The sequence below is a fragment of the Chrysoperla carnea genome, chromosome 5, assembly GCF_905475395.1.
Source record: "Chrysoperla carnea chromosome 5, inChrCarn1.1, whole genome shotgun sequence".
Lineage (NCBI taxonomy): Eukaryota > Metazoa > Arthropoda > Insecta > Neuroptera > Chrysopidae > Chrysoperla > Chrysoperla carnea.
The window spans coordinates 67,080,086-67,103,139 of NC_058341.1; the positions used below are offsets into that span (position 1 = coordinate 67,080,086).

The following is a 23,054-nucleotide window of genomic DNA, read 5'->3' on the forward strand; positions in this document are numbered from 1 at the left end:
TTATGAAATATAAAATGTTAACAAATACTCCTGCGAAATGGGTTGCTTAAAAAAATGTGGTCAATTTTTTGAAATTTTTCACTAACTTGCATATCTAACGAATTTTCATCTACTCGAAAGTAAAAGCCATAAAGAATATACAGCAGCTGTTGTCTGCCTCTAAATAATAGGTTGTGAATAGTAATTAGTTCATCTGTTAATTCATTGACTCGCATATCTAAATATAGATAATTTTATTGCAAATGCGGTGCTGTATGATTGTCCACAAAATATCAGTAAAAAAATAAATTTTACGAGGTTTCCAAGTTTTGATATTTTTATTAAAAGTTGTCTTGACCATATGTTTTAGGCAACCCACTACAGGGATATTTGTAAATATTTTACATTTCATAAGAAATAACTTTCATTCGGTAAACAGATGGGTGAAGGTCGGCCTTAATTCGGATCTTGTACTAATATAGATCCCACATATCAACATAAACTAATTACATAGAATATTACATAAATCTGCAGTACTGAAGATACACAGAAAAATCTGGAAAACTGTCAAAAGAATCCTAAGTTTCTGGGATATTCTGAAACGATTCCCTCACTCAATCTTTATTCTTCTCTTCAAAATTATTGGTAACGTTCGGAAAAACCTGGTAATAATAATAATCCGAGTCATTCACCGCTAATTGTAGAACCTGTACCATTCAATCTTTGAGCTGTTTCTGTCATTTGTGTGACATAAGTAATCATCGAATCACAGTTTTCAAACCTTATTGATATTAAATAACGAAGCAACATAATTTTTCTTTAGTACCCATTTGGTCTTTAGCTTTGTCCATAATTCTGTTGAGCTCTTGGTGTCCTTGATGTGCACGTACAAAACTGGATCTATCGTTAATATTAACTTTGCCTTCGTTTTTGCGTCGTATGTCGTTTTTATTTGAAAACCTGCCATTCGTTTAATGTATTTTTTATTCATCAAATTTTCGGCCGCAAAACACCTCTCATCATAATTCTCCCTGACTTTTAACTTTGGCACACTAGCAATATAGTTTGTTATTATATTTTAAAGAAATTATTGTATTACTTAGCTTATTTCCCAACGAAAAAACAATCTGATAAACCGCAATTAGTCTTTTCACACTATGTATCTTGTTTTACAACGAAAAACAAACTGATAGTCTTTGCACACTATTTATCTTGTTTTGCGCCGAAAAACAAACTGATAAACCGTAATTAGACAGTCTCTGGTCACAACCTAATTACTGTACTATTTGTCTATTTATTTCACATCTAATAAAAACGGCTGATAAATCGTAATTTAGCCCAGGCTGTGCCCACGCTGGGCCCATAACCTGATAAAAAACATATCGTAATTCCACAAGAAGAGTTTATTGAATATTTTGATACTATTTTCATACTCATAATAACAATTATTAACACACTATCTATAAATGTCAGCTAGTGACTAATCGTAAGTTGGACACCTAATGCAAAATGGCTTTTCCACGTCATTTTTTTAATGCTAAAATTATTAAAAAATTTACTGAATTTGAAAAATTTCCATCTAATTTTCAAAGTGAAGACCCGGCCCGTGAGACCCGGATCTAATGCGGCCAAATTTTCGGGACATCAAAATTTTAAAGGCGGACCAATTCAACTATAATCCGAATTTTTTCAATTGAATAATCTAATGATTTAATTAACCTTTTAGATCAATAGGCTATTATCAATATATTAGTCTTTATCAAAAAGTACTGTGCATTATTAAAAAACAACTTTTGTTTGAAACATTTTTTCGTAAACATCATTGTTTACCCATGAGATCGTAAATTAGGACAAAACTTTGGTGCCCGTTTTCTCCAAAACTATAAAAGATAGGCAGTTGAAAATTTGTAAGTAGCCTCAACCAGCAATCTTGTCAAAAATTATCGAAAAATAAAAATCTAGAAACTACTTTCGAAACTAGGGCCCAAACTGGTTCCCTGAAAATTTTAAATTTTTGGAATTTTAAATATACAAAGATTTCAAATAATCTATGAAATGAAGCAAGATAAAGGTCAAAAGGTTGCAATTCTATGGAACAATATGATTTTTTGTGAGTCTCGACTCAAAGTGATCTATTGAATCTTATATTTTGGGCTGTTCTAACCATTTTTTGTCTCGAAAAAACTGGATAGGGTGGAAATTAACAATCATTGTGCAGCTTCTGTCAAATATTTGATTTATTGTGTCTTATGTTTTGAACGATATATAACTTTTGCCTCTTGAATTTTCACCTCACCGTTCTTGAGTTATCAGCGTTATAAAAAAAAATATTCGCATTTTTAAGCTCAAGTTAGTTTCCCTTCAATCACTTGTATTTCAAAAACGGTCAGTTTTCGGAAATAATGTCACGTCGAGACAAAAAATGCTTAAAACAGTCCAAAATATAAGATCTAATAGTACCAAATTTTGAAGGGGGAGGTTTTTATTTGCTGAAATATAATAGTGGTTTAGAGAATTGTTGATCAATGCTGAGCTAAACTGAACTGCCTTTAATCACAAGATTCCCGCATTTAAAACAAAAATCAAGAACAACCCTTCGCGTGCAACAGCCTAGATTCTAGGTAAGACAATATATAGGTTTATAAAAGCAAGGCCAAGACTAAATATGCAAGACCAAGATTTTCGACACTTGCCTTGGTCTTCGTCGTCATTTTAAAAACTTCCAACTATAATAGACAAAGAGAAAATGATGACAAAATTTTAAAATTATCGATTTAGTCGATACAAAACTTCAAAGCGAAACAAATGCTTATCAAGAACTCGAGAAGAAGCAATATAAAATATATAAGAACCCATAATTATCTTCGTAATAACTTAAATCTTTCTGAATATGAATCGGAAATGGAGCAAATACTAAAAGATTTTACACGATTATTTCTTCTCTCCCTAGATTTTAATGCGATGTAAGTCTAGCTTTGATCAATATTAAAGTGTTCGGATTCTTATTTGAATTATTCAACTACTTATTCTTTTTCAACTTACACAAATACTAATATCGTTTATCTTTTTTCTTTTGTATGAAAAAAGTGATTCAGGTGAAAATATTATTTTACACGAGATAGAACACCCGTTAAAAAATGGAACTGTTATTTTTAAATAAGCTTACGTTTTGGAAAAAATAATAGTTATCTAATTATTTGGAAAGTTGAGCTTCATTTCACTCTGGAAATGACTTCCAATGTGAAATTCAGAATCATCTTGTTAGTTGCTATACTTTGTACTATCCTCGACAACTTTTGTTACAAAACTATTTTACTTAAACAATCGGTCGTATGAGATTTTTAAATTCCCTTGTGTTCATCTTAAAATCGTGATCAGAGATCTCAAAAACTGTTGTTAATTTAATTCCACTGTTGTTAATTATTTTCGTTACTTTAACAATCGGCCATATTGAATGTAGTTTCTTAACTATAGACTTATTCACAACTATAGAATATTTTAAAACCAAAATCATGCCGACTCGTTAACTTCTCACAAAATCTAAACAGAATCATTATTTTTATCTAAAATGGCGCATCTATGATCTAACTAACTTGTAATTTAATAGCTTCAAGTTGATTAAAAAAAAAATAATATTAACCGAGAAGTTGTGATAAGTCAAATATTTATGACCATATAATCAATCCTAGGTTACACAATTTAAAATATCTCGATTAGTAAAGTAAAATGCAAATATTGATCAAAAGCAAAGATGTAAAATATATGTATATTAATAATTATTAATGTAATCAGTGGTCATTAAGTTTTTTAAATCAGGTAATAACATAGCCTAATGGAATAATTTTGACAGTCATACATATAAAAAATTATCGCGGTAATTTTTATATTTTAGTTGAAAGTTGATAACATAGACACATTTATTTTTACCCACACATTCGTATAAATGTGTCTATACACAAACATTTCTTTTTACTTACATTAACGGCTAAGATTTCCCATAACTTCGTATAATTCCCTCACATATGGAGAGACTATACTTTGCAATATACCTTAAACAGTTATTTTGCTACCAGTAATCGAACTTTTACATTTTTACTCACAGTTTTGCATATCGATTTAGCGGAGGTGTGACTGTATCACTATGAGTCGGCCTTAATAGATACGATCTTATAGATTTATATGTTGCCACCTTTCATTATAAAATTGGCTCGCCAAAACCGTAGCTAAGATCGACCCTCCGATCTTATCAGATCTGTGTATTCGAGATCTTAGACAACAAATGATGATTAAAGGTCAAGAGCTCCTTGGTGAGATTTTCTTTCACAGTTGGGTATTTTATTTCGTAATATAACAATTTCTTACCATAAAATTTTTGTCGATCTTATAGTATTTAATGAAACCGTTCTTTGTATAAGAAGGCAGGAGGACTTTTGGATAGTCAATTTGGTTTTGTTTTTTGTATTTAATATTTTAGCTTTATTCGTGTTGGGCGCTTTTAGCACGGTCACAAAGCGCGCTTAGTGTTTATTTTGACGGCTATTAGCTCCCCAGCGAAAAATTGGGTATTTTCCAAACCATTCCATAGATATTACTATTTAAAAAAAATTCCTTTTTTATTCATAAATATTTAAACCATTTAATAATAAACAAAAACTGCTAAATTTTAAACGATAAGGTAGCTTTACGTGGTTTATGTGACGTCACTGTGCATTTTCCATTCAAAATTATTATTAATAATAATAACCATAATTATAATTAATCTATAAGTAATAATAATATGTACAATTACGGCAGACCAAGCACATTAGGTTTCGCGTTACGCAATTTTTATATCATATTGAAACTTTTATTTATTTATAGGTATATTTAAAAACCATTTGTTAAAATTAAATTTTAATCTTATTTAGATATTTTGTGTATATCAAAGAATGTATTAAATTAATTTTATGTGCAAAATCATTTTCATGAAAATATCCAATTTAAGTTTAATTAACTCATATACGTAGCTTTGATATATTCAACAACTCGTACCAGTTTGATATTTTGAATTTTTTTTTTTTTTTAAATCCAAATATTTTCTAAAGTATTAGATATTTTTTATCAGTCTAGTCAACAAGTTGAAATAGAGAAGTTGCAATTGTTTTTATTTCATTTTTTTCGTAAAAATTACTAAGAAAAATTTTTAACAAAATTTTTTCATTAGTTTTTCATGTAATTTTACAATTGAAAATTGTTTTTTTTAAACTATACATTCAAACGGAAGTGACGTCAACACCTCGCTTTCGTATCGCCATCGCACGGAGAAATGATTAAATAACATGAATAATGATAAATGGTTTGTTTCTCAGCTGGTTTTCAGTATATTATAACGCAAATTTCTATAGAAACCGATTGGCTCACAGCCTCAACGGCTAATACGTCACTTCCGTTTTATTTATTCAAAAATATAACTATTTTTTATTAATAATTAATTAAAAAACTGGAATTATTAATTGAAAAACAAATTACTTAAATACACAAATACACAATAACATACTCTAGATGAATTATTCTTTCATTTATATATGAATTTGTGGCAAAAAAAAATTAATACAATTTTTTATTGGTGAAATATAGAAATACTGGTCGTAAAAATACGTATGATAGATAGCTCGTTAGATTCGGAATGATGTATAGAAAAATGCGTCAAAAGCGTTTTTCAGCACATAAAAAATTGCAAAAATTTATAAATAATTGAAGATGAAAAACAAAGTTATTTTGTTTTTCACCAATATTTCCTAAAAAAATTTTACATCAATTATTGTAACAGTTTTTTAGTTTACACAATTGTCTAACTTGTTGAAAAATTTACTTTAAGATAAATTTCCAACGGTAATAAATTCTTTAGGGTATTCCGAATCAAATTTTTAAATTAATATTTAATATCTTAAAAAAAATATTTAGTGTAAGATAAACGTTTTTAATGATATAACAATAATCTAAAAATAACGCAAAAATATATATTTTCTGCGTTAAATTAAGATTATACAGAATGGAGATAGACTTTCAGGTGTGGGAATGTTTTATTGGAAATTTCCTGCTCTTTAAGGATCTTTTTAAATTTCTTAAATATTAATATTTTATGAAATACTGGCGAAAAGCCTTTTGCAATTTTTTATGTGCTGAAAAACGCTTCTTGCACATTTTACAAGACATCATTTCGATTTCAACGAGCTATTACACAAATTTCACGAAGAATATTTCTATATTTCACCAATTTGCTTCGATTATTATTCTGTTTACTTAAAATTATAATAAAATTTTATTTTTATGATTCTAAAAAAGTTAGGTACAGGAACATTTTGTTTACGATAGTTTCCAAGTTTGTAGGTAAAATAATGTTTAGGTGTTTTTTTGAAATATTATAGGAAATCTGCCACGGATCGAGGATATTCAACTACATTATAAAGGTATGCTTACGAAAGCATACCAGACATACAATAATAATATACATATGCATATCATTGAATGTTTTTCTATATAGCATAACGCATAATTTGATCGTTAAGTCAAATTTTAAATTTAAAAAAAAAAAAATTTTCTTATAAATTTTAAAATTTTTCGCGAGTTGTGTGATGAAAAAGTGAAATTGTTGTTTCGTTTTTGGATTTTGAGTGAATATGAGTATATTATGTATGAATAATTTAGGTAAATATTATTCTTCATAGAATTCCTCACATAAAAATCAACAAATTAAAATTTTTTTCGAAAAAAAAATTGTGAATGATGCATTTTTATACAAATTAAGTAATAATTGTAAATACGATTTTAAACTGATAGACTTCACATTTTAATATTTTTGTATTCAAGCGAACTATTTCAACAATTTCATTGATTCTTTGTTTCTGGTTTTGTTTAAATGTGTTATTTGATTTTTTTTTCACTGAAATTCTGAACTACTTTACAAACTTTTCTAAACGAGTAATTGCAGCTATGTGGCACACTTTCAATAACGGCTCTGACTTGGGTTGCGCACTTTAAAAAGTCATTCCGGGACTTTTGTAATATTTATTAATCAATTTTTTAATCAGTTAAACAATTATAAATGATTTAAATAAGAAAACAAGAAATATAAATAATATTTATGATTTTGATTGGTTGCTATAATTATACTTTGTTCCGCGCGTTTTAAAAGGCCTTTTTAACACCCGAACGAAAAAAAAGAGGGTGTTATAAGTTTGACCGCTATGTGTGTCTGTCTGTGTGTCTGTGTGTCTGTCTGTGGCATCGTAGCACCTAAACGGATGAACCGATTTTGATTTTTTTAGTTTCGTTTGAAAGGTAATTCAATGACGAGTGTTCTTAACTATGCTTCAAGTGAAAAAGTTTAGTGTTCCATACTCGCAAAAACTAAAAAATTGGCAATGATCATCAAAATCGGCTCAGATTGGAAAAGGCTTGAAGGAAAAAGATAATTTAATGGAAAGTGTTCTAAGAAATGTTTCAAGGGCGAGTTGAAGGTTCCGTACCCGAAAAATTTGTCGGGGGTTCTTTAAATTTTATAAATTTCAGTTGTATATACACACGGATCTATGAAGACCTAGGACCACTTATAAAAAAAAATTATTACAGGTCATAGATATTTATGGAGCCGTGTGGAGAGAAATTTTTTTTTTTTTTAATTTCTGTAAAAAATTAGGAAATCTGAATAGTTAACTTTACAGGAAAAATACCGTCCCGCAATACTTTTCTGTGGTATACGATAAAATGTTCTAGATTTCGAGACGTTCACTCAAAATCCAGGACGGTTAGCAACCCTAATATAAAATATTAAATCATTCATTATTCTTTTTAATACTTTTTTTAAGTTGCTATATTTTATCAATCAATCTGCCCTTCCGGATTGATTGATAAAAAGTAATAATTTTTGTGGAAAAATCCTTCGTTGAAGTTTTTAAATCCAATAGTCCTATATGGAGATAAATCTCTGCTAATTACAATAATTAACTTTGTGAAAATTTCGAAAACTTCAACAATTTTCTCTCAAAAATCGAAAAACCCGAAATTACCCTTTTTAATTAAATGCCTGGTAGACAGAGTTGGTTTTTTAAATTTTACGTGAGGAAACTTGAAAATTTCAGGAAGAATATGAAAACATAAATTTTCCAATGCAATTATAAATGCCGGAACAGTGCGGCTTTTCTCATAAGATGTATATGATAACTTTCTAGAAAGCGGAGTCAAGGTCAAAGACCGCCCCTAGCAGATCGCCTTACGAGTAAAAGGACTAAGATAAGATGTCAATTTTTTAATGGATAGAGAATTAGAGAGTATTTCATGCTATTAAGTGTCGTATATAACACCAACCAAATGGCAACAGCATATGTGGCCAAAATAATTTTTCGATGAGTCCACCCGAGTTTGATAATTAATATTCCAATAATAAATATATTTAGAGTAAAAGAATCCGTGCAAACTATTTGATTTGTTTTTTTAATTATTTAACATTGTTTAAATTATGTGCTTTTGCTTTCAATAATGTGTTTTTTATTAGCGAAATAATTGTTCTTCTGAGTTCACTACTAGTTGTTTGGTAAAAAAAAATTTAACCAATTAGTTCAGTAAACAATGAGACACTGCAACTGTTTTAAAGATGTACCTAATTTGGAAAAAATGATTTGTGGAAATTAATTTGCACAAGTTAATCGTTGTACGTAAACGAAAGAATGAAATTTGCATAAGCCAAAAAATATTTCTTTAATACTTATTTGGTCTGACAGATAATTTGCATACGAGAATTGCTCAAAATTTTTGGACTAGCAATTGGCCACATTTTTTCTGTGAAGGGGATTTTTCACTTAAAAGTTATTTATTACCGATATTGAACTATTTATGGAGTCCTCGGGTAACAAGTACAATACTTGAGAGAGGGGCGTCCTAAATGTCCCAGAAGCTCAGGAAATCAAATGAAGTTTTCTTTAAAAATGGAGCACTTACTTAGTTACAGCTTATTTATAGGTACCAGGCTAATCACTGGGTCTTTAGACAACATACCTACTCTTGGCAGACATATCTAGACACCACAAATTGGCTTTTTTGTTTGGCTCTCCGCTCAGACTTACAACCCTCGGTTGCCTGGCTGATGTTCCGGCATTTGTTTGAGTAAAATTGAATAAATATAAATCTTTATTTTCCGTAACAGAAAGCTCAAGTACCTGTACGACAGTAAAATTTGCATCCCTACTGAGTCGAAATCTTCCGGTTTACGAAAAAGGTACCAAGTCATATACAATTCTATTTTCTACCACTAGACAGCGCTAGAATCAGTTCCCATGGCGAATAAAACCATGGAGATTTTTCAAGAATATTATTATTATTATAACACATTCTGTCATAGAAAAAGAAGATTAAATTCTTCTTTTTCTATGAATTCGATTAAATTAAAATTGTGAAATATAACTACAAAAAATCTTGCAAAATATAGGAAAAAATATGGTTGATATATTTATGTTATCTACAAGCATTATTCAAAATTATTCTATGAAACTGAAGTTGATACTTAAACTGTTGTTGTTTTTATTTGTTGTCTTTATCTTATGGCGTATAACAATGTTTGTTGCAAGTTATTGTTTATTGATATCTGTTTTTATGAATCTTCTACCAATATTTAAACGTCATGTCTTTTAATTATTCAAATGACGGTATAATAATAATATGATGTTTGATGACAGTTTCTTATTTTTATCACAAAATAATGATAGTAAAGAGCAATTAAAATAAAAGTGTTAACCGTGGCTAGAATTTTTGCATTTCAACAATTTTTTAAATTTTAATAGAAGGTGAGTCATTGACGAAATAAATCATGGAATCAAAGATCAAGTTCTTTTCAGACTTCAACAGTAGGTAAGTCGGATTTGAATGCGGTTTCCGGCATTCGAGCGTTGTTAGAGCGTCAGAAAATTTTGTGGCCAAAATTGATTTATATATAAAAAATTAAAAATATGCAATTTGCATAAATTATATGCATTTTATAATTGCATTTTAAATTACTTATTATTCGGGGTTTTTGAGGTCGGTGAACACGAATATCACGTCAGAATTGCTCTCTGAGGTACCTGGTTCCTAGGATAAACGGTATCTCCGCCGTCTCCTGAATTTTTTGACAAATTTGTTATATAATCGGTCCAAACTTGTTACTCGGGGGTTTTTGGTGCCTAGAGCACCGCGATATTTGTGTTCACCGACACCAAAACCCCCGAGTAACAAGTTTGGACCAAATATATAAAAAATTTCTCGAAAAATCCAATAGCCGGCGAGGATACCGTTTACCCTGGGCACCACCCCCGTTTAACAAGTTTGGAATCATTTTTATTACTATTAACCGAATTGTGAATTTAGTATATTTTCGGTTAATTTAAAATGCATATTATTTATGCAAATTGCATATTTTTAATTTCTTATAAATAAGTTTAAGCCACAAAATTTTCTAACGAATCGAATACCGAAAACTCCATTCAAATCGGACTAACTGTTCAAGTTTTTCGAATTTTTACTGGTTTTATTGTTTTGTTTCTGCGACTATAACGAAAGAACACCCATAGTTTCAAGTGGATGGTAACTTCTCATCCATAATGTCGGGAACTATCCTCGCCAAGTAAACACCGGCTAAGTTAGCCGAAGTAATTAGCACTCACTACTAATTTGTTGTCTTACTTCGCAATTATCTTATTGCTATCTGGTTAACATCGAAATAGCAACTGCTGCTGGGGTTACCCTCTATGCGTTTATCTTGAACAATTATCTTCATATTTATTACAATAAAATTATCCATGTATAGCCAACACCCCATGTTTTGTATATGCCACAACAGCTACTGAACTATACGATACTAAGTAATCACGATAATGTGAAGATGAAACACGCCCATATACTCGCCTGGGTACCTTGCGTTGCCTTTGATTCGGGTACAAAATCGCCCAACTATGTGCTACTTGGCGAAAGCATAGAAGTGGCATAACAACGAAAAATATCACTTAGATGTACTGTGGGCGAAATCAGAAATTTTGTATTGATAATTTCTTTAGAACAGCAATGTTTTGAAATTTTTTCGAAAGTCTTTCCTGGTAAATATAAAGATGAATAGAGTATAACAATCTAGGCTAATGTTTCATCAATACACATTTATTTATATACGCTTATACATTCACTAAGACAAACTTAACCGTCCAAGAGGTAAGTGGGCATACAGAAAATAAAGCATACCAGACTCAAGCTGAAGAATCAGGCTGATGAAATAACTGTTTACCTAATGTGATAGTGCCGAGCGTCAAGCCTTCAAAATTTGATTCTTTCCAAATTTCAAAACTAAATATTTAAAACTTTAAAATCTATTTCTCCTTCTCGATGCTACCATAATTAACGAAGTTACAGACTGTCAAAAATCATTAAAATTTGCAAATTTAGATTTATTTATTTATTTATTTTGTTTAAATTTTTGTTATTTTAGTTTTTTTTTTTTTTGTCGTTGAGTATAACGTATATCTTATACATTGTAAATTCGTAAATTTTAGTAAACTTTATGTCGTACAATTTCATCCTTTCACCTATTTCATTTTCTATATATATGTCGCCGACAACTAGCCTAATTAGCTATTCGGTTAACAGCCTAGCTCTACTAAACGACACCGTTCAAGTAGTGACCTGAATGATATTTACCCGTAAGATCTAATACAACATTTAATGAATTGGCTGGCTAATGCCTAGACCATTCACACAATAGAATGACCATTTGACAAAAAAAAGATGAAATATCTGTCATTAGATAAACATATTGTTGTTTGGTAGTCAATAGACGAAATAGCGTAACTTAAAAACGAAGTACATATGAAAGTAATTAAAATTTTTGTTAACGAAAGTTAAACTTCTGCGACATTTGAACAAGCACATCTATTGCGACACTGTTTCACAGCTAGCTGGCAACACATTTTTGAAATCCCTGGCATCAAAAGGTGATTGACTCGCCTCAGCATCTCTCAAAGAAATTGAACTTTCTAAAATTTTGTCGTCATAGTTTGAGTGCTGCCACTCTTGTCGTGAAAACCACTTATTAATTATACTATACTTATCAAACTGTCAACAATATTGTTGGTTGTCGGGGCCATATTGACAGTGTGTGTTTCAACGCCAGGTAGCAGGATGTGGAACTAAGCTTAAATGACTAGGCTAGGCAAGTGATTGAACGTTATCGATCCAAGTCATTTGCATTTGCGACAGTTAGATAATACATCTGTTAAAAAATAAACTCGAAAATTCTAACGACCTACAATTTTACAGCTATGAATAATGAACATACCAGAAATAATTTCAACAATATGATGAACGGTTTAGATGATATAAACTCAAATAATGATGTGGGTTCATTACAACGTAATCTACAAGATTTATTTAAATTAATGTTAATGGTCTGGTGTAAAGAAAATGAAGCAATCAAAATTATTACAGCACAACCAACGGGTATATTGCTAAGTAAAAATTTTATGAATGAAACTAACATTTCTTTAACAGAATATTAACATGATGTGTGAGATGTGTTCGTATGCATTAAACATATTTTTTATTTGTAACCTTGAGATCAATACTAAAAATAGTTTATAAGTATAATATACTAAAAAAATTTAATATAAATTATTTGGCCTAAATAACATTTGAAACAAATATATTAAATATGGATCAGATTAACTTTTTAATATTTGTTTAATCTATTGTATAGTACAACTAGGGTTGCCAAGTTTAAGTGACAAAAAAATCGTATGAATATTATCAAAGATAATAAATGAGATCTCTAGGTGTTTCAAAATAAATTTCGATTTTTGCCCCAATTTTTCCTAGATCAATTTTTGTAGTATATAAATAATCCAATTAATCTGCGAAACAAGTGACAAAATTGGTATCAAAATGAAAAAATTGACTAATCAATGGCTAAGTTAACGTAGGAAATTCGCAAAAGCCAAAAAACGGTTTTCTTGTGATAAAAAAAAAGTTGACGTCTAATGCAAAAAGTAAATGGGAAAGTTCTAGATATGAAAAACCTATCCATTCACATCAGGTAAGCTCGATTTGGGTGCGGAAGTGACTCGAAAACTGGAACGACAATAGTTATTTTAAAATTTGTTTATAACTTTTTTTCGATTTCAAAATTAGTATTTGGTGAAGTTATAAGTAATAGGCTCACCAAACTTCAGTTTCAGAACACCTTTCGTAAAGTTTACCCTCTTGATCCAGGGATCATGCCCCGAAAGATGCCCTTTTTCGGGGCCCGATTTTGGCATCAAACATTAAAAAATGTCAATTGATGCAAAATATCATGATTGAAGAAGTTTAGGCGAAGAGATTAATCTGCTGAAAACCGCTCTACCATAATCCCTCGACCAAGAAGAAAGTTTTTGCAAGAGATGTTTTTTTTCGAAAAAATTCGATATTTCAAAAAATTTAAAAACGACTATTTGTCTCTCGCTCATTTTTTCAAATTTTAGATCTAGAACTTTCCCATTTACTTTTTTGCATTGGAAGACAACTTGTTTTTTATCGCAAGAAAACCGTTTTTTTGACTTTTGCAAATTTTTTAGGTTACCTTAGCCATTGATTAGCTGTGAACAAAAACGCTATGTTTCTTGGCTTGTTTCCTTCTTTAACAACGTATTTTTTGTTTTCTGATACCAATTTTGTCACCCGTTTCGCAGATTAATTGGATTATTTATATAATACAAAAATTGATCTAGGAAAATTTGTTACAAAAATCGAAATTTATTTCGAATTATCCTAGAGATCTCATGTATTATTTTGTTTTCTGGTAGCACTTTTGTCAAATTTAACATTGACCTCCTTAGATTATTAATTGGATTAAAATACGTATTTCGGCTATTGGGAGGTTTTTTTAGTGGGGAATTTTCTTCTTTCAGAATCTGTTTTTAATATTTCTTAAATTATTAATATTGCGAAAAAAAAAAAACATACCGAACAGAACTTTTTCATTATAATTAGAAAAATTTATTTTGAAAAACTTATGTGTCGATTATGGCTATTAACAAAATGATAGATATTTTAGCTTTAGCTAGCTTACAGATTTATGAAAATTGGAAATGGTTTTTGAAAACCGTAAATTAGATTTCTTAATACAATATTCAAGACAAAACTACCTCAATTCTTGGTCTAGTCTAGACTATTAATTCCATTATATAACTGAATGGTTCACAAAAACGTACCATATCATAATTTTTAAACAATAAGTATTTTGTATTTAATGATATTTGTTTGTTTGGATATAAGCCAAAAATAGTTTCCTGATGTCTTAACAATAACATGAAATTTTCTATTTTGAATAAATGTTTTCAGACAGGTATAGTTGACATAATAAAAATGTATCTAACCTTGGAGTTTTATTAGTACACTCAAGGTAATCAATTTATCACTTTTATCGTTGATTTTGTCGCTTTGTTTCATAACTAGGCCTGTCAACTATTTCTAATTTTGCGGTATAAAAATGTTGGTAATATTCGTTATAACGATTATATGGGCAAGTATACTTGTAGAATCGAATTTAAAGTTATAAAAATAATACGTTAAATCAAAAAATTTTCAAAATTTTTACTAAAAAAGCCTGAAGGTTTGTGAATGTATAACTCATACCCTCACCAAATATCAACTTTAAAATCGAAAGAGAAAACAGTTATTAGCAAATTTAAAAACGGCGGCATTTTCGTTTATTTTTTCAAGTTTTCTCTCCATCTACCCATCCAAATCGGACTTACCAGATGGCAATTGATAGGTTTTTTTCATTCTCATCTATTTTTTTTGCATTGGACGTCAACTTTTTTTTATCGCAAGAAAACCGTTTTGTTTTTTTTTTACTTTTGCCAATTTTTTAGCTTAACTTAGCCATTGATTAGCTTTAAACAAAAAACGCTGTGTTTCTTGGTTTGTTTTCTTCTATAACAACGTATTTTTTGTTTTTTGACAGCAATTTTGTCAACCGTTTCGTAGATTAATTGGATTAAAGAGCAATAGTGCCCATAACTCCTGAACTATTGGGTTTTTAACAAAAGTATATAAGGCTCTTTCGACTTTAAATTTTCCAAAGAAAACGCTCTTGAGCTATGTCCATCGAATCACGGGACACCTTGTATATAACGTAGCAATTTTTTCGAGAATTGAGTATCGAATATTATTAACCAAGATTTCCCAACATAATAAAAGATCCGAAAACAATTTATCGCCGCCTTTAAGGGGCCGTATGAGGCAAACACGAAGGATTGTTGAATTTCATATAGAAGCCCAAAGCTTATAATTTAAGCCAGTATTGGCTTGCATCTCAATTTTTGCGTTCAAGTCAAGATGATTTGTTTATTTCTTTTATTAGGATATTAGATAAATCTTCTTCACGCATTTTTGTGGAAATAATCCTCTCGATAAACTTTATTTTCTATTAATAATAAGTATAATTATCATAATTTTCAGAAAGTGATAAAACTGTAACTGTAACACGTTCAGCTGGTGAATTTGGTTTTCGTATACATGGCTCAAAACCAGTTGTTGTATCAGCAATTGAACCGGATACGCCTGCTGAAACAAGTGGTTTAGAAGTTGGTGATATTGTAATTTGTGTGAATGGTATAAATGTCTTGGATAAATCACATTCAGAAGTAGTAAAAATAGCTCATTCTGGTAGTGATACATTAGAATTACAAGTAACACGCACATGTGATGTATTAGCACCGCCAGAAAGTGGTATTCCTGTAAAAGAGGATGCATTATATTCTGGTTATTTGTGGAAATTAACGAAGCATAATCAAAAATGGGTACGTCGATGGTTTGTGTTGAAACGGGATAATTGTTTATATTATTATAAATTGGATGGAGTAAGTATACTGTATAAATTTTTTGTATCAAATTTCCGCCTAAATAATTTGAATAATTAATCTTAGTCTAAGATCCGAAATAGGGTCGACTTTCATCATTATATTTTAAAAAATGTATAGCTTGGAAACTACTTCTCTTCCAAAATTGAAATTTTCACGATTCTTTGAGGATATAATGTAGTATATACCCTGAATATTTCAAAGGATTTCGAGTTGATAGAAAAAGTTCTGACTATCTCATTATGATGATTTTTCAAAAATCTATCGGTTTTAGATGGCCATAACTAACGAAATAGAAGCAATCAAGGAAAAAAACCGAAAACTTCTTTAGAGTATACTTAAACAAAAAATATCAGCTACTGATTAACCGTCTATTTCAAAAATTGACGTTCTGTAGTAGCCTATTTTAGAAATAGGCAAAACTTCTCTGAAACAGTGGTGTAGGTAGCAGCACGCTTTGAAACCAAACTTGAATGTAAGCCATTGACAAATTTTTTCTTAAAAGTAGTTTTCCAGAGAAAAATGTCATCTCAAACAAGTCTTTAAGTTATATAGAAGCTAAGGTATAAACTTGACTGAAAAATCGAAGCTAAGATACAAACTTGACTGGCCTACTTTTTTCAAAAATATGCCAAATTTGCATGAATCGGGCTCAAATTTTCAGGATCATCTTCTATTCGAATGTACTTTCGAGGAAAAAATCGACATCAAAGTCGGTGACTCACCCACGAACACATCTTATGCCGAAAAGTGATGGATTTGCTCATATACATAAATATATTGACTCCTGTACACGGGTCTGCCCAGACCTCTGTCATATATTGTCACAAATCTGACATAACTCCCACCCCCAGGACTCGATCTAGCTATTTAGCCGCTACGGGCAAAAATAAAATTTGTCGCCCTTTATACTCATACCATATACAGGTTTTTTTTCTTTTTTAAATTGAAATATGCTTGAAACTCGATAAATAAACTAAATCAAGGGAAATATGCTTCAAACGAAAAATATTAGTTTCGAAGGCACGCATCATACCGGCATCAAATTCGGTCTAAGTTTTCAGGTTCAATTAAAACCTCACTCTGATTCATAACCGGCAAACATTAGATGAACGCTTCACATTATAAAGTTGTTCTTAATAAATACGCAAACATTTTTTGTAAACCGAATAGTTTAGAGAGTAATTAATAGCAAAAATCTAGCTTTTTGTGCGTTTGTTTATTCAATTTGATCTAAGAGGATCTTCCTAGAAAAACGAACCACATTTAATGGATAATTTTTTTCGAAGAGTGTCTAGATTTTTCCTTTCAGCCCGTTTTTGCCTGAACTGTACGGTTTGCGGAAAAATGTTGAGAACAAAAAATGTTACTTTTTCAATCAATAATTTAAAGTGTTCATCTATCGATTACCAGTTATGGAGTAGAGTGAGCTTGAAAATCTGGGTCAAGTTTAATGTCTGCGTAAGATGTCCACCTACACACCCAACATTTTTCGCAAGCATTTTTATCGATAAAAGTTTTTCGAGTTTCAAGCATAAGCCACTTAAAAAAGTCACCCTGTATACAGGGTATATGTATTATAAGTATTTACAGTTTTGCTCAAACACGTTGATTCCAATAGTGTTTTTTTCAGTGTTTTATTTTAATTTATAAATTACTAGCTGACCCGGCAAACGTTGTTTTGCCATGTATTTTATTTCTAGGAAACATTTTTTTAGTTCATTAAAAATAACTATCTACTATAAGTGTTCGGGGATGTGCTTATAATCGAAAGCGTTATAAACAATAAAAGTATGCTTCATTTAGGGTAATAAATTAATGTTTAAGAAAATGGCCGAAAACTCTATAGTGAATAAGAAAGGAGACCGGCTTCGTTCTCATCCCTACTTCGTGATGTTTGCTGGATGAGAGGTGACAACGGTAGACATCTAGCGAGGATAACTGATCGATTGATAGTTGATCGGTTATCGACCGGCGAAGGTGGAAGATCAAATTGAATTGAGAAAATAATCTTAATTGAAGGAAATTATTAAGAATAAAAATCGCGATTGAAAAATAGGGGTTGACCTTAACATTTAGAGGGATGAAAAATAGATGTTGTCCGATTCTCAGACCTACCCTATATGCACACAAAATTTCATGAGAATCGGTCAAGCCGTTTCGGAGGAGTACGGTAACTAACATTGTGACATGGAAATTTTATATATAAGAATAATGAATTTTTCCATACACTCCCTGTTTTCAGTACAGCCCTGATTTTATTAGGTCATTATCGAGACTACTATATACTTATTGTGTAACGTAATTTATGGATGATCCTTAAAATAAAGAACAATTTAGTGGCAATTAGTACAAGATGACAAGACAATACTTTAAGGGTTAAAATTTTTTTAATTTACTTAAACTTATAAATTAATCTAAACTATTTTTTAGGATACCCAACCAATTGGTGCCATAATGTTAGTAAATTATCAAATAACACGTACACCAGATTGTGGTAAACCTCATGGTTTTAGTATTGAAAAATCTGGTGCATCTGGTTTACAATTAGCTGGTGATAATGATGAAGCAACGACACGTTGGATGGCGGTAATATCACATGCAATTGAACGTTCAACAGCCACAGATACATGGCTAGAAGCGACTAGACGAAATTTACGTTTAACACCACAATCCATACATAAACCCGATTGTTTTGGTTACTTAAATAAATTAGGAACAAAATGGAAATCATGGGTGAAACGTTATTGTGTATTAAAAGATGCTTGTTTGTACTTCTATCAGGATGCTAATGCTAAAAATGCTTATGGTGAGTTGATTATTTTTAATGTTTTAATTTCACAAATTATTTCTGGTAATCGGAAAAAATAAACCGAAAATTATTTTTATTTGGATTGAGTTTGTCTACTATAGAGGAGTTGGTTGGGTTCTGAAGTTTTTAGCCCTTCCCTTCAAAAATTGGACACTATTACAGACATTTTTTCGGTCAATTTTTTTCTACTCCATTATTTCCTAAGATATCACCATAATAAACCTGTGAGTAGAGATTAAACAGATAGTTGTTTTACCGGAGACTCGATACCGGTTATCTGCTGAGTATAATGAACATTGTGAATGCCATCTCGTAATTTATAGATACAAGCGAATCAACAAGATCGATCAGGCGCGATTCTTCCATCTTAATCTGCTTTCAAGATACAATAGTTTTATTTATATTTTTAAATTTTTACGTCAGCTTATGTGGAATTTTGACGCTAAGATGTCAGAGCCATGGGTAAAAATATATAAACCATATTTGTTAGACTCTGCTAATACTTGCCCGCTTCGCTGGACGGTTTATTTATACAAAATTTAAAGTAGATTGGATCACGGAGTCACGTTGTCCGATACAAACTTTGCTCTCATTTTTCACCTCCTTAGTGGTAGAATTTCGGAAAATCCATTTCTTTGCTCATTGATTAAAAATTACTAAATTATTCTTGGTATTTTTTTTGAAAAATCGAACCATTTTGAGCTACTAGCTATCTAAAGACCTACGAGGTACTTCAGTTGAAAATTGACCAAATTGGGTTTAAGCCATTTTCTCGGCCTCTATAAATTTTTTTTTAATTTTTTTATTATAAAAAATCTTTGTCAAGACCTCTATTTTAAGGCTCTCTATAATATATCTATGCGAGTATCTCTTCCGTGTGGAATTATACGTCAAAAATTCGAAAATATGCCGTTTCTACCATGTAGAATAATATACCAGAGCTTCTCAAGAATTAAAACTTTAACTAAAAGTCAAAATAAAGTGGGGCAAAATAAACACTTTTGGCCTCCTGGTATTATTTCGAAAACTTTTAGTTTTTATTTTTTAAGTAATATCAAAGATAATCAATGAGAACTCAAGGCTATTTCGAATTAAATTTCGATTTCTTCCCCAATTTTCTAGATCAGTTTTGTATTATATAAATACGTATTTCGACTACCATATAGTCTTCATTAGTACAGATTATCAGCACAGAAAAATACAAAACAGATTTAGGAAATTAAATCCACTTTAAAAATGTAAATAAGTCGAAAAATAAGTTTAGGTACTGAAAAAAATTTTCTAATCAAAAGTTATTTACTTCAAAAGAAAACAACTCTTAAATTTATCCTTGCCCTTTAAATTTTTTTAAACCAAATAATTACGAATTCAAAAATTTGTGTGTTCCATTTCAGACCATGATAAGAGTTTTATATTATAACTTTTAAATTAAGAGGATATTTTACTTATTTTTAAAGCTTCTTTATATTGTTAGCAAGCTTAAACTATGTATGACACATTTTGAAAAATAGTAAAAGATTCCTGTGAAAGAAATTTGCGCTGCAAAACTTTTTTTCGAGTAATTTCCATTTTTTAAATTACAAAATGCCCGATATGCAGCAAATGCAAAAAAGACACAAAATTTCATTTGTATTGAGTGAATTATTTCAGGTATGGCATGTTTACATGGTTATCGAGTTCAACAAGCAGCACCTGGAGGTAAAAAGCACGCTTTTGAAGTGATACCACCGGATTCAAGTCAAAAACATTTATATTTTCATACAGAATCAGATTTAGATCGTAAAAGGTAAATAAACTAAATAAATGGCTGCGTTTAGCGGAGGTGAGGGTCCGGTATCACTCACTCACGCTTAGTAAACTAGGACCTTTTCGACCAGGGCAGCGCTCACATAGCCCGGCAATTTGCTCAGTTAGTTTTGTTGTTGCATGTGCTTCATTGAACGCTGTATCCTGGTAGAAAATAATAAAATGACACTTAGCGCTCACGCTAAGCGAATCGCCATTTTGCTCAATGTTCTACTCATGTCATTAACAAGCGGCACTCATCTCCATATTACTGGAAATTTCTCAAATTTTAATTATAAACTAGCGCCTTCAAATGGAAAGATAGAACTAAAAAGAACGAAACGCTGCAAGCGAATATTTAACAAATTTGAACTTTTTATGAAATCGTAGTAATTTTTTACTTAGTATAATGGTTTCGTAGTTTCCAGCCACTAATTTGAAGGCGCTGGAAATTCTTCAATTTAAACACTTAAATTTTGTTTACGTAATATAGATCCTCTATCCAGTTATATAAAGATCAGTGATAATGACAAGCACTCACTCCCGATAAACACAGCCAGCCAACGAAATCTTAAAGTAACAACTAATAATAATCTTAACTCTTGTCACCAGATGGCTAGCAGCACTTGAATATTCAATCGATAGATGGCTTCGTGTAGGATGACGCGATAGTACAGATTCAAACCGGACAACAGAATAAAAACTATACATACGTTTATTTAACCAAAAAAAATCTATCATGACTCGGAGCGCTTAGAAATTTCGATCGAAAAATACGTGCGAATAGAATAATAAAAAACAAATAACTATTTATAAAATATTATATATATACAAAAAAAATATATATATTTAAAAAATGTTATAAAAAAAAATATTCGATGTTATTTGGAAACCAAGAAATTTTATTCTCGAATAACTTATTATTATATAAATGTGTTTAATATATTCTTTTTTTTTTAAATGTCAATGTTTTATTTTTTTAATATTTTTATTAATTTTCAAGTTTTTTTCCAATAAATTAATGTTATATTTTGCGATGATACTGTTGGGTGAGAATGCGAAAATTTTAGTGAGATTTATGTTTGTTAAGAAAAAAATATTTCAAAGTATTTTATGTCGGAGAAAAATATTTAAAAAATTTATTAAACAAAAAAAATATGTAATAATGTATAGGTTTTTTGGACTCTGTAATTTTGTAAACTTTATATTATTATATAATAGAATGCACATCGATCAATTTTTATTTACAGTTTTTTGACTGAAAACAACGATACCAAAAAAACCATATGCGAATTTATATAATGAGCCGTTTTTTTTTTTTAAATTGTCGTGCCAAACTTATACGGGTCCCTTAGTGTAAATATTTTGTTAAAAAAAAAAAAAACTTATGGCTCAAAAATTAGAAAAAACATATCCGTAACTGAAATGCACCCTCGCGATCTATTGCATTATAATTTCATCCAAGATACAAACCATTCTAATATACGAGTGCTAAAATAAAAATTGATTGTTGAATGTGATTGATGATAATGTGTTGTTTCTGTTTTTTAGAGAAATTGTAGTTACGAATTTATTATAGAAATTATTTTTAAAAAAATTTGAATTTGATATGAATTAAATTAAAAATAGTGAATTATTATATAATTAAACTAATAATATATATAATTAAAATAAAATTTAAAATAAATAAATAAAAATATAAATAAAAAAAATATAGATTAAATTTGTATTAAATTAATGAAATCAGTCATTATTATTATTATTAAAAAAATAAATAATTTTTTTATATTAGATATTTAATAAAATATAATTAAAATCAAACAAAATACAATATTGATGAAATTGATATCTAGAAAATATTTTACGTACTGAATTATGTCAAACGAGCGGTGCTTAGACAAATATAGGCCTCTCAAAATAACTGAAAAAAGCAATTTCATGAACTTATTCAAAGGCAAAAAAGGAAAGTTTCGGAATCGGATAATTAACGCTATGTATATAAAAAAAAAAAGATTTTTGGTCAGTATCTCGGAAACCATCAATTTTATGAAAACAACTTTCAACAAAAATTGTCGCAAATTTGTTTTTCTAAAAAAAATGTGGAAAAAACAATTGTTATATCTTCAGCTATTTTCCCGAAAATCGGGAAAAATCGGCCAAATATACAGGGCGTTCTGTTATTAACTGAAGATCGTAGGCCTACAGAATAAGCTCATAAATACGAAGGAAAAAGTTATTTACCAATTTAGGATCTGAGCCCTAATTTGGGTATGACAAAAATTGATAAATTGATAAATTAACTGACTATCATTCGATAACCAGTAGCCAATGATAATCAGTATATATTAGTAAATGTCATTTAATAATATTCAACTAAAGAAGGGATATGAACTGATTTCAATTGGATTATATTATTTTGAAAAAAACATTTAAAAATTATATTATTTCATTGGTTTTGTCAATTCCCACTTTTTTTTTATTATTATATTTTTGCAAGAAAACATTAACGTAAGCAAACAAAATTATTAAAACTTAAAATGCAATAAGTAAAAAAACAAATTACGTCACAAAAAAGGCGTTTTTTG

The 23,054-nt window shown here is 29.8% G+C and overlaps 1 protein-coding gene across 1 annotated transcript in view; it reads left to right on the forward strand.

The window, feature by feature from the left end:
• The window catches only part of LOC123301347, a 65,418-nt gene extending 44,168 nt beyond the window's left edge, over nt 1–21,250 (forward strand). The window contains exons 10-13 of the mRNA XM_044884085.1: nt 15,472–15,872; nt 18,306–18,681; nt 20,335–20,470; nt 21,082–21,250. Coding sequence (XP_044740020.1) covers nt 15,472–15,872; nt 18,306–18,681; nt 20,335–20,470; nt 21,082–21,133 — 965 coding nt within the window. The 3' untranslated portion in view covers nt 21,134–21,250. The remainder of the gene's footprint in view (nt 1–15,471; nt 15,873–18,305; nt 18,682–20,334; nt 20,471–21,081) is intronic.
• The last annotated feature ends 1,804 nt before the right edge of the window (nt 21,251–23,054 follow it).